Source organism: Nannobrachium achirus (genome assembly GCF_963921795.1).
Source record: "Nannobrachium achirus genome assembly, chromosome: 14".
NCBI lineage: Eukaryota > Metazoa > Chordata > Actinopteri > Myctophiformes > Myctophidae > Nannobrachium > Nannobrachium achirus.
In genome coordinates, this window is record NC_137821.1 from 13,482,620 (window position 1) to 13,495,975 (window position 13,356).

General features: G+C 40.6%; 1 protein-coding gene across 1 annotated transcript; it reads right to left on the reverse strand.

The window, feature by feature from the left end:
* Nucleotides 1-1,041: 1,041 nt before the first annotated feature.
* Nucleotides 1,042-9,488, reverse strand: LOC308297818 (cerebellin-1-like; the record flags this gene model as incomplete). Its single annotated transcript, XM_080741385.1, has 5 exons — nt 1,042-1,319; nt 1,917-2,045; nt 2,184-2,246; nt 8,884-9,106; nt 9,459-9,488. 5 exons carry the CDS (start codon nt 9,486-9,488, stop codon nt 1,042-1,044), a joined length of 723 nt encoding a protein of 240 aa, XP_080597511.1.
* Nucleotides 9,489-13,356: the final 3,868 nt, after the last annotated feature.

Consider the following 13,356-nt stretch of genomic DNA (forward strand, 5'->3'; position numbering starts at 1 on the left):
AGCCCTAGCCTGTGTACTGTCGTCCTGATGGTAAAAGGTTGTATTGACTGTATAGTGGGTGCGTTCTATCCCTAGCAATAGCTTTGCCCTTCCTGAGTAACCAGGTCTCATATATCGATGTCATCTCCAGCCGTAGGACCCCAGCTAATATCTTGCTGGATAGATTGATGATTTTATGGAGCCTGTTCTTAGTAACCGAGCCATACCAGGTAACAAAAGAAAAAGGATAGATGGAAAAGTACAGTACCATTAGAATTTTATCCATTATATATACTTTCTCAGTCTGCGCATAAAATGCAGCCTCTGCTGAGATCTTTCTTGTAGATGGCATCGGTGTTGGAGTTCCATGTTACCGTAGCTTGGAATCAATCATTGTACCCAAGTACTCCACAGTTTCTAGTACATGAGTATTAGTCCTAAAATCAATTATATCCCCCTTAGTTTTCTTTATATTCAACTGAAGGAAGTGCATATACAGTAGTTACACCAACCAGCAAAATCATCCACTCTTCCTCGATAGCTTATCTCATCATCCTCAATCAGACCAACGATAGCTGTGTCGTAGCTCAAATTTAACAATACAGGTATTATCTGAGTCCTTTGTGGAGCCCCTGTGTTGGTCTTAATAGGGAGATATGCTTTATTCACCCTGACATGTGGTACCCAATCTGTCAGACTCAGGACCCATATCATGTGATGATGATATGGGTTCAAAACATGTGACTTCCATAGGGAATGAATTGGATGCTGCTTTACCCCCTGCCTCCCCCCAGGTAAAGCATAAAGCATCAAAGCATGTGCCTTAAATGTCTGGCCATGACGACTGGTGTACCTTGGGATAATTCCTAACTACACCAGTCTTCTGCCATCACTGTGATAACTTCACTGAAACTCAGGTGAGGTGTTTAACACAGGGCATTTCCTGTACCAACGTAATTAGAGAGACAAAAATAAGACCAAAGAGAGAGAAGATTAAGCAGGGATATTCATTTTCCATATCATAGTGTATAGGCCTACATGTGTTGTACAGGAATGTTGTGCTCAAATGGTAAACAGAAGGAAACCACTGAAAGTGGTGTAGCCCACACCATTGTCGTACAGCTGATAACGCGGAGGAAGACTCATGTAGATCATGTCTCCTTTCTCTAGCTCTAAAATCAGCGCGTTGCTGATGTACGTGTAAGCTTTGGTGGAGTCGTCGTTCCACAGAACCACCCTGCTGTTGTGGTACAGCATGACGCCCATGTACTCAGACGCGCCGGTGTTGAAGGCAGTGAATCTGAAGTTATAGACTCCTCCCACTGGCGCTGTGAACACTCCTGCATTTGCGGGAGAACAAACACACATTACATAATTACAATTCACTCTTTTTACAATTTGCATTCAAGGCATTTAAAACCCATTCAGGCCTAGAATTATTGAATGCTTTAACCAAAAATAGCAGATCTACAAGCTCACAGCGCGGCACCGAGTGCCACGCTGTGAGCTTGTAGATCTGTTATTTTTGAAAAAGTCGTGAAAATGTGTGCAAATCTTTGAATATATGGCTCGTTATGGTGTGGCAGACACGTGAAACAAAGAACGAGCTCTCATTTAGCAGTAAAATGGTTAATCACATGACTACAGAGCATGATGTTTGAACAGAATCTGTAGGCGTAATACCAAGTTTGTGTAGCAAAGGTCGGCCTCCTGGTGGAGCTATATCAGACAATGTGAAAATGGTGGCATGTCTGCTGAAGAGATTTGGTGTAGATTGAAAAAGAATGCAACAGTGCAACTACAGTGCAAAGTCTAGACTAGAGGGTCTTCAGTTTAAACTGAAGCGATATTGATACATTAAAAATATTATCAAAGAATTCTGAGGCACCCCTGTTGGACTTGTGTCAACCACTTTGAGACATCCTGGCCTACAGTACCTGTGTCTGGGTTGTAGGCCTTGCCAATGTTGGTGAAAACATTCTTGAACACCAGTGGGATGTCGGTATCGAAGGGTCCCACTGACCCGGCATCTGTCAGCCCAGCAGAGAACGCCACCTTAGCTGTCTCTGTGAACAGAGGAGAAGTGATTACCAACCTGTGTGCCCAAAAATGGTGCTATATTATAATGATCACTAGTGGGGACCAATTATATGAAGATAAGTTGAAAATGGCTGAAGTCGTCCTTGAATGTAAAATGAGTTCACCTGAGTTCTCTTTCTTCAGGGCCAACACGTTATTTTCACTGGCAATCACTTTAGCACCCAATGCTGTAAATACACATGAATCGAAGCTTTTAATTAATGTATAATATATCATATATCATATGATATGACCAGTTGTAGCATGCTGAAATACTAAAATATCTAAAAACACAGATTGAACACGAAAAATAACTCAGGATTGTGTTGATTGTGTCCCAAACAACAATAAAATAAGATCTGGTTGTCCCAGAGGTGAAATGGTACTTTAAATATAAACAGACAACAGGTCAAAAAGTAAATGAAGAAAAAATGTACCCAGTCATCATTTATAATTTATCTGGCTTGACTGACTGCTGCAGCCAGTAGGCCTATACTTCCAACTATAGCTGCAAGATCACAAAATGTTAATAAAACCAAGCTAAAAATGATTTTTTATGTAACCCTAAGCATGCAGATGTTTTTGGGCACTCTATAGGCCTAATTTATTATCATTTAAAGTATTCTCCTACGCCTCAGAGCTGTCAAATAGTCTGTCAATCAAACTGCTAGAGCCTTTTTTGTTCCACAGCCACGCCCCCTTTCCTGAGTAGGGGTATAAATATGAATGGAAGTTAACGCCCCTTTTTTGCTGTCCATTTACAGAGCAGGTTAAAAGCAAGCTGCTAAAAATACACTGGACGCAGGAGAGACAGCCGCTGGCCGCCGCGTCCACGTCCATGGACGCGACCGTGGACGCGTCCATGGACGCGGCCGCGAAAAAAACGTCCGTGGACGCGAGGCCGCGTCCACGGACGCAAACGGCCGGCCGTCCCGGCCGTGGACGCGACCGTGGACGCGGCCGTGGACGCAGACGGCCGGGGACGCGGCCGTGGACGCGGCCGTGGACGCGGCCGTGGACGAGGCCGCGGCCGTGGACGCAAACGGCCGGCCGTGGACGCAAACGGCCGGCCGTGGACGGGTCCATGGACGAGGTCGCGAAAAAAAGGCAGCGAAAAAGAAAAAAAAGGTGTCTATTGTATGTATTTTTTGATGGAGAATTCAAATATGACCTTCTTTTTTGCATAGGACAACTCTAACCTGCATCAATTGGTATTTTATAATTGCCAATTGTACCCTATCCATCTAAAAAACAAATTGGATGTCTATTGTATGTATTTTTTGATGGAGAATTCAAATATTACCTTCTTTTTGGGATAGGACAACTCTAACCTGCATCAATTGGTATTTTATAATTGCCAATTGTACCCTATCCATCTCAAAAACAAATTGGATGTCTATTGTATGTATTTTTTGATGGGGAATTCAAATGTTACCTTCTTTTTTAGATATGACAACTCTGACCTGCATCAATTGGTGCATCAACCTACTTACTATCTATCTATCTATCTATCTATCTATCTATCTATCTATCTATCTATCTATCTATCTATCTATCTATCTATCCATCTATCCATCTATCTATCCATCTATTTATTTATACTTCACCTTTAGTCCAGAAGAGAGTTCAGCCTCAGGAACTTGCACACATGGAACTGTGTCATGACTGTGTCATGGAGCTAAAACAGAGCCATGTTAAATACTCACAATGACTCTGATGGACCAATCAGGGTGGTGGTGGGGGGAGGGATCAACAATAGACAGAAACTGGATAATGCTTTGTTAACTGTCCCACCTAAGTCCCTGCTAGTCTGAACAAACATCACCTTCCCTCTCATAACACTACTACTACTACATTTATATAAAGCTGCTCTTGCATTTGAATTCAAGTCTGACACAAGTTAAGGTTAACTTAGGTAGTATTTCATTTTGCTGGCTTTTAGGGTCTGTGTGAGTGTGTAGGCTCACAAATTATTATAATTGTCATTAAGTGACTCTGAGATCTATCCATCCATCCATCCATCCATCCATCCATCCATTTATTTATACTTACTGTTTACATTTTCTATAAATATTTATTTCTATATAAAACTCAGTTGTGTGGAGTTATTGTGTGCCTTTTCTTGTTGCTAAAGAGTCCATTTGTTCACTAGACATTAAGTCAAGGTTACTATTTTGAGTTGAAGCTAAGTGTTTTATTGCTTTGTGGTTTAACATGATTTAAAAGGCAAATTCATTGTTATGGTTACTTTAGAAGACTGCTTTTGCATTCATGAGTTAAGAGAGCCAAGCTAATTCAAAGAGTTAGGTTAAAGGAACACAAAACATGACCTAACTCACAGCTGCCATTGGACAGACAGTTACAACATACTCTTATCTTTCACAGAACAGACAATTATCATTTATTTGATCTATTTGAGACTATGTAGCTGCTCTAGGGGAAATAGAGCATTATATCAGCCTATTCAATTGATAATGACCAATGGGTGCCAGTTTCTAAGTAGTTAAAGCATATTAACATAACAATATATGTGGCCTAGACATGGACATTGCCCAATCAACTCGTAATCTACAGAAATGTCCACCACATCACACAGTATAAAACCTAGTAGGCTTAGTGGATTACCTATGTTAAATCATGTCAGGTTAGTTTGGTTCAAGATTCAAGTATAATAATTTATGAGACAAAAATGTAAACAGCACAAATGTACAATCACATCTAGGCTAGAATGATAACATAAAGTCCTGACTACTCCTTGTTATTGTGGTCCTAAATACTACAATGATTAGTTTGGATGCATTGCTTCTATCATGTCCAATTAAAAATAAATACATTACATACATACAGAAATCTGCCTTCTCCTGTATTGTATTAGTGACATTCATTATAAATAGTAAAATAACAGGACAGAGCAAAAAAGGCCTCTGTTGTGTCTTTATCTGATCACATGCAATCAGACACTCACACTGCACAGCAATACTTTATTACAGGCTCAAGGCCCACAGGGTAAGAAGACCATACATTACAAAGATAATAATTAAAAAAACAACAACAGAGTACATTCACCAAGCCCCAACAGAGCTAAAAAGGCACTCATGCCAGTGGCCTCTAACGGTAGACATGTACCTGACAGAGTTTCCCCCACATTGGTTACAGATATAAGGTTTCTCTCCGGTGTGAATTTGTTGGTGTATTTTGATATGTTCCAGTCTAGGAAAGCTCTTTCCACACTGGTCACAGCAATAAGGTTTCTTTCCAGTGTGATTTTTCTGGTGTGCTTTGAGATGATGAATATCACTGAACCTTTTCTCACACTGGACACAGCAGTATATGGCTTCTCACCAGTGTGGATTTTCAGGTGTCTTTTCAGAGCCGTCTTCAGAGTGAACCTTTTCCCACATTGGTGACAGCAGTAAGGTCTCTCTCAAGTGTGAATCTTCTTGTGTTGTACGAGGCTAGATTTTACAGTGAAACGTTTGCCACAGTGTTCACAGCAGTAAGGCTTTTCTTCGGTGTGAAATCTCTGGTGTACTTTCAGAGCAGCCGTTAAACTGAACTTTTCCCCACATTGGACACAGCTGTACGGTTTCTCTCCTGTGTGAATTCGTTCATGTATTTTGAGATAAGACAATCGAGTAAAGCTTTTCCCACACTGGTCACAGCAATAGGGCTTCTCTCTAGTGTGAATTCTCTGGTGTTCTTTTAAAATCCCCTTTTGAACAAATCTTTTCCCACACTGGTCACAACAATAAGGTTTCTCTCCAGTATGTGAACGCTTATGATCTTTTAATTGTCCAGACGAGCAAAATACTTCCCACATTGTTCACAGCTGAATGGCTTCACTCCGGTATGAATTCTCTGGTCTACTTTGAGATAATAAATTGAGCTGAAGGCTTTTTCCACATTGGTCACAACAGTACTGTCTTGGTTTAACTGAGGACAGCACAGGACAGGGAGAGAAAACACACACCTGATAAGAGCCAGATTCACACATTGATCAGCATTTAAGTAACATCATCATTATTATTGTTGAGTCTGAAAAGAACAATACAATGTGATAGATCTTTACACATCTGACCCATAACATTATTAGCAATTCACATGGTTACTATAATAGGTGAGTCTTCTAGCTTTTAAAAAAAATATATGTCATTAATTCTTTCTCTTACTAAGTGGAACATCCCACTTCTTAATTGTATATTATTTGGAAAGGGTTGAGTAGCAAAATGTTTGCCATAAATTCAATGCTGAGTTGCATTTGTTTTCCTACATTTCCCCTTCAATGTATTATTACAATGTATTTACTATTTCTTACTTAGGTCTACTTAACTTTGTATTTTTACATTATTATATTGATCAACATTAACACATAGTGTGTGTTAGGTTAGGTTAGTTGCAGAGGCCTTTTTTGCAGAGGCCGTTTTTGCTCTGTCCTGTTATTTTACTATTTATAATGAATGTCACTAATACAATACAGGAGAAGGCAGATTTCTGTATATGTAATGTATTTATTTTTAATTGGACATGATAGAAGCAATGCATCCAAACTAATCATTGTAGTATTTAGGACCACAATAACAAGGAGTAGTCAGGACTTTATGTTATCATTCTAGCCTAGATGTGATTGTACATTTGTGCACATTTTTGTCTCATAAATTATTATACTTGAACCTTGAACCAAACTAACCTGACATGATTTAACATAGGTAATCCACTAAGCCTACTAGGTTTTATACTGTGTGATGTGGTGGACATTTCTGTAGATTACGAGTTGATTGGGCAATATCCATGTCTAGGCCACATATATTGTTATGTTAATATGCTTTAACTACTTAGAAACTGGCACCCATTGGTCATTATCAATTGAATAGGCTGATATAATGCTCTATTTCCCCTAGAGCAGCTACATAGTCTCAAATAGATAAAATAAATGATAATTGTCTGTTCTGTGAAAGATAAGAGTATGTTGTAACTGTCTGTCCAATGGCAGCTGTGAGTTAGGTCATGTTTTGTGTTCCTTTAACCTAACTCTTTGAATTAGCTTGGCTCTCTTAACTCATGAATGCAAAAGCAGTCTTCTAAAGTAACCATAACAATGAATTTGCCTTTTAAATCATGTTAAACCACAAAGCAATAAAACACTTAGCTTCAACTCAAAATAGTAACCTTGACTTAATGTCTAGTGAACAAATGGACTCTTTAGCAACAAGAAAGGGCACACAATAACTCCACACAACTGAGTTTTATATAGAAATAAATATTTATAGAAAATGTAAACAGTAAGTATAAATAAATAGATGGATGGATGGATAGATCTCAGAGTCACTTAATGACAATTATAATAATTTGTGAGCCTACACACTCACACAGACCCTAAAAGCCAGCGAAATGAAATACTACCTAAGTTAACCTTAACTTGTGTCAGACTTGAATTCAAATGCAAGAGCAGCTTTATATAAATGTAGTAGTAGTAGTGTTATAAGAGGGAAGGTGATGTTTGTTCAGACTAGCAGGGACTTAGGTGGGACAGTTAACAAAGCATTATCCAGTTTCTGTCTATTGTTGATCCCTCCCCCCACCACCACCCTGATTGGTCCATCAGAGTCATTGTGAGTATTTAACATAGCTCTGTTTTAGCTCCATGACACAGTCATGACACAGTTCCATGTGTGCAAGTTCCTGAGGCTGAACTCTCTTCTGGACTAAAGGTGAAGTATAGATAGATAGATAGATAGATAGATAGATAGATAGATAGATAGATAGATAGATAGACAGATAGATAGATAGATAGTAAGTAGGTTGATGCACCAATTGATTTAGGTTAGAGTTGTCATATCTAAAAAAGAAGGTAACATTTGAATTCCCCATCAAAAAATACATACAATAGACATCCAATTTGTTTTTGAGATGGATAGGGTACAATTGGCAATTATAAAATACCAATTGATGCAGGTTAGAGTTGTCCTATCCCAAAAAGAAATTAATATTTGAATTCTCCATCAAAAAATACATACAATAGACATCCAATTTGTTTTTTAGATGGATGGGGTACAATTGGCAATTATAAAATACCAATTGATGCAGGTTAGAGTTGTCCTATGCAAAAAAGAAGGTCATATTTGAAATCTCCATCAAAAAATACATACAATAGCCACCTTTTTTTTTCTTTTTCGCTGCCTTTTTTTCGCGGCCTCGTCCATGGACCCGTCCACGGCCGGCCGTTTGCGTCCACGGCCGGCCGTTTGCGTCCACGGCCGCGGCCTCGTCCACGGCCGCGTCCACGGCCGCGTCCCCGGCCGTCTGCGTCCACGGCCGCGTCCACGGCCGGGACGGCCGGCCGTTTGCGTCCGTGGACGCGGCCTCGCGTCCACGGACGTTTTTTTCGCGGCCGCGTCCATGGACGCGTCCACGGCCGCGTCCATGGACGTGGACGCGGCGGCCAACGGCTCTTGCTGGGACGCAGTACACTTCTGATTCTCAGCAGCAGGACTGTTAACAGGAAATGCCTTTTTTGGGCATTTCCTGCTCAGAGCAGTTTTGTTTGTAGGCACTAAAAACCTCACCTGATGACACGTGAAGTTTCAGTGATGTCATCAGAATATGCTGCAAATCACATGACTGAAGACTTGACTTTTACCAGTGTTTTGATGCAGAGTACACCGCCATCTCGTGGGAAGTGTGCCCTAGAGGGCCCTAGTGGGCATTGCCATCTTCTGGCTATAATAATTATTTCCCTGTCTTTAGCACACCCCCACAGCCCTTCAAATAAACGACATTTGTTTGTTTTCTACTTCCTGTGTACATGGCCTTTAAAGTTGATCTTACCTGCATTATCTGTCTCCAGCTTTGCGATCCTGCCGTTGGCGATGTCCAGCTCCACCTTCTGCGCCTCCACCACGCCCCTCAGCATCCTCAGCTCCGCCCATATGTCCGAGGTTTCTCCACCTGTCTCATTACGGGTGGGGGTTCCATGATCATCCTGTCCCCGGACCACTGTCCCGGACAAACACAACAGCAGCAGAGTAGCAGCAGCCTTCTTCATCCTGACCTGTGGACAGGGACGTGCAGAGAATGTTGGAGAGGCAGGGGCTGACATTTCGAAAGGGGCCTTTTGGTGAAACTATTGAAAATAGCAGACCTCCAAGCTGCGACGCGCTGTGAGCTTGGAGGACGGCTATTTTCGGTGCTTGATACCACACTGAACTAAGCATAATCAATGTCTTTCACCATAGTAAAAACTGCATTCATGGTCTGGACGAATAAAAGGGCATGGGCTCAAGCCCCCTTTGATGTCTATGTGTACACTGCCTGCCTGTGGAGTATAGCAGGGACAAGCGACTTGGCTCTTTTTTCTTTGCTCTTCCTCACGTACCTTGCGGATTATACCAGTGTCAGTCTACCTTGTGGATTATGTCATCAAGCACTGACATTTTGCACCTTAATCCCATGTGGGTGATATTTTACTAGCACCTTAAATAACGTCCATAAGTACCGGTATACTGTATCACCAGTAAGACTCCCTAATCGGGAGATAATGGTCGCTTATCTCCACAAATAGGCCAAAAGTTTGTTTTACCAATTATCAAGACATACGGGCAGTTGACAGTTTGCCATGGTTACTCATTGAAGTTGAATCTCCATATATGGAGATAACCTACGCATCACACTAAGTCTGACCTCACCAGCCCATATTTGGGCATGAGCAACTTATGTCTCCATATATGGAGATATGATGACATCACACAGTCCTCAGCCGATGATGTGGCGTGATGTCATACAATACACAAACGAGCCCTACAGTATAAAGGGGCAATTCTTGCCAGGAAAGAAGCATTTCTTCGACTCAGACCTTATCGCCAGGGTTGGCTTATAGCAGCTGTCGGTAGGACCATATATGGATTCTGTTAGTGTGGATCTCCTAACAGGGCATCATCTGGGATACAATCCCTTTTATGCCCATATATGGAGATCCCTAACAGAATCCCTTTCATGCCCATATATGGAGATCCCTAACAGAATCCCTTTTATGCCCATATATGGAGATCCCTAACAGCATCCCTTTTATGCCCATATATGGAGATCACTAACAGAATCCCTTTTATGCCCATATATGGAGATCCCTAACAGAATCCCTTTTATGCCCATATATGGAGATCACTAACAGCTAACAGAATCCCTTTTATGCCCATATATGGAGATCCCTAACAGAATCCCTTTTATGCCCATATATGGAGATCCCTAACAGAATCCCTTTTATGCCCATATATGGAGATCCCTAACAGAATCCCTTTTATGCCCATATATGGAGATCCCTAACAGAATCCCTTGTATGCCCATATATGGAGATCCCTAACAGAATCCCTTTTATGCCCATATATGGAGATCCCTAACAGAATCCCTTGTATGCCCATATATGGAGATCCCTAACAGAATCCCTTTTATGCCCATATATGGAGATCCCTAACAGAATCCCTTTTATGCCCATATATTATGGAGAAATCCCTGCTCTGAGTATCTGACATCAGTGTGATGTCACCTGTTTATGCCCATATATGGAGATCCCTGCTCTGCGTATCTGGTTGCTATGGTAAACAGTTGGTTGCTAGGGTAAAAAAACATGGTTGCTATGGTAAACAGTTGGTTGCTAGGGTAAACAGTTGGTTGCTAGGGTAAAACCATGGTTGCTAAGGTGGTTGCTAACGTACACTAACAGACCAGCAACAACAGACTGTTGCCACAGCAACGTACACAAAGGTTTGTGTACACATGTGGTGTGATGTCATACTGATGCGGAGATATGAGCAGGGCAAAGGTGTGACGTGTGACGGACGGACGGACGGACGGCCGGTGGAGGTTTTCATAGTAAACTGCTCCCTGACGGTCGCAATTAGCACAGTATACATTTGCTGCTATGCTCATGCACCTTTATATCTTATCTTAGGTCATGTAGATCTCTCCTTCCCTTCTTTTCTTGTTTGTTTGTTTGTTACCTTTATTTAAACTTGGGAATACAATTGAGGGCAGGCCCTCATTTACAAAGCAGCCGAGATACAACAATGATCAACAAAATATATACATTTGCATACAGCAATATTAAAATATAATCAGGAGACAGAATACTTGAAAACTGAAGCATGTTCAAGGAACTACAATCAGAAACAAAATGAATTAAAGCACTCTTCTCTTCCAATGGAAACAATATGATGCTAACTATACATGATTCAATTTCAGCCACTTTTTTACATCTGTAAACCTGTGATGTGACAATAAAGCTATTTCATCCTCAAATCTCACCTGGTCTTGCGGTTCGATGAGAACGTATCACCAGAGACAACGGGACGGGTGTCGCGTTATATGCCTCACGAATGTTGAATGTCTGTGCCAACTTCTGTCAAAGTTTGGGAACTTTGGGAAGTGTGGGAAAGCCTGCTGCTGTGTGTCCCATATAGCAGGCTTTAATGATTAGTCACCCGTGTTTGACTTTGTGTCCTCTGTGACACAGATATCGTGGAACTGTTGCCATCTGTGCATTTACATTTTCCAGAAGTCCACTCCACATGTCATCACTTTCATTGCCTTTAGCATCTGTCTTAATACTTTCACTGAATCAGAGTTTATTTGGCCTCCATGGCAGGCACTAGTTTGGTGAAAACATACAACTGTAAAGCATGCAGGTGGTTTATGGCTGCTTTGCTGCCTGACAACCTGCCCAGTTTATTTATGTATTACTTTCCAATCTAAAAAAAAAAAGAAAAAAATGTACCTGGTCATCAGTAAAACTGTTTTTAGTCTTTAGTAATATTAGATTTAATGATTAGTCACCCATGTTTGACTTTGTGCCCAACGATGGTTGCAATCTGTGCATTTACATTTGCTAGAATTCCACTCCACGTGTCATCACTTTCATTGCCTTTTGCATCTGTCTTAATACTTTTACTGAACCAATGAATTTGGCCACCATGGCAGGCACTTGTTTGGTGAGAACATAAAAGCATGCTTTGCTGCCTGACAACCTGCCCAGTTTATCAACACAGTACCATAAATACACCGATCAGATAATTCAATCACAAAGTCCATCCGTCAGAGAGCTGAGGCTGAATGATTAGTGGATCTTTTCGACATACAAACACACCAATAAAATAAATGTTGAAAACAAAACAAATGGAGGCTAATAGAATGGTCATGTCAAAGCCCAGATTTTAACCTCTTAAATCCTCAGGCAGGGACGTGCAGAGAATGTTAAAAAGGCAGGGGCTGAAATTTCTAAAAGGGCCTTAGGTGAAAAGCAGACTATTTTCAGTGCTTGATACCACACAGAACATTATCTATTCAATACTGGAGATGTGGCACACGGCATGGATTCTGCAGTATAGAAATATTCTGTTAGGCTTCACCCTCACCAAAGTACCTATTCCCCATTCCTCCAATGCATTTCAATGAGAATGGAGCGTTTTTTTGCAGAACTCCTCTACTGGCATGAAAACACTCTGTTCTCATTGAAATGCATTGTCGGAATGGGGAATCCCCCCTTATAGGTACTTTGGTGTGGCTTCAGCCTTACAAGGAAAGGCCTGAATTCAAAATGTATTTGAGTAAAAGTATGCAAGTGTTGGCATCAACATGTACTTAAAGCCAAAAGTAAAAGTAGAAAATGTTTAAAAATAGCAGATCTACAAGCTCACAACACATCGCGTCATGACACGTTGTGAGCTTATAGATTTTCAAATAGCCAAGGTATAAAATAGGGATAAAGTGGTTTATAAATGTTTTATAATATCATTTATATCTGCAAAATAACTAGTAACTAAAGTTTTCAAATAAATGTAGTGAAGTAAAAGTACAATATTTGGATCCGAGATGTAGTGGAGTATTGGAATGTTCGGAAATCGGAAATTGGAAATACCTAAATAAAGAACGAATACCTCTAAAATTGTACTTTAATAAGTAAATCTAGTTACTTTCAACCACTGCGACAGGCTCAGCATTGTTAGTTCAGTCACCTGTTAAGAAAATGTCTTTGGCACAGAGCTCATTCCTCTGCTTAACAATCAGATTTTGCTATAGGCCGACTGTCTGTTATGTTCATAACATGACAACTGTTTCTTATGATGCAGTGTTTTGGTGTTTCTTTTTGGATGACCTCAAGATTGGGAAATGTGCTCTTTCTTATGGGGTAAGCACAAACTGATTTGTTTGCTTAATTGATTACTGCAAATGATTACCAGGAGAAGAACCTTTACGGGAATACTGTTTAGTCAGTCAAAAATAAACAATCAAAATTGGAATGCACACGATCAT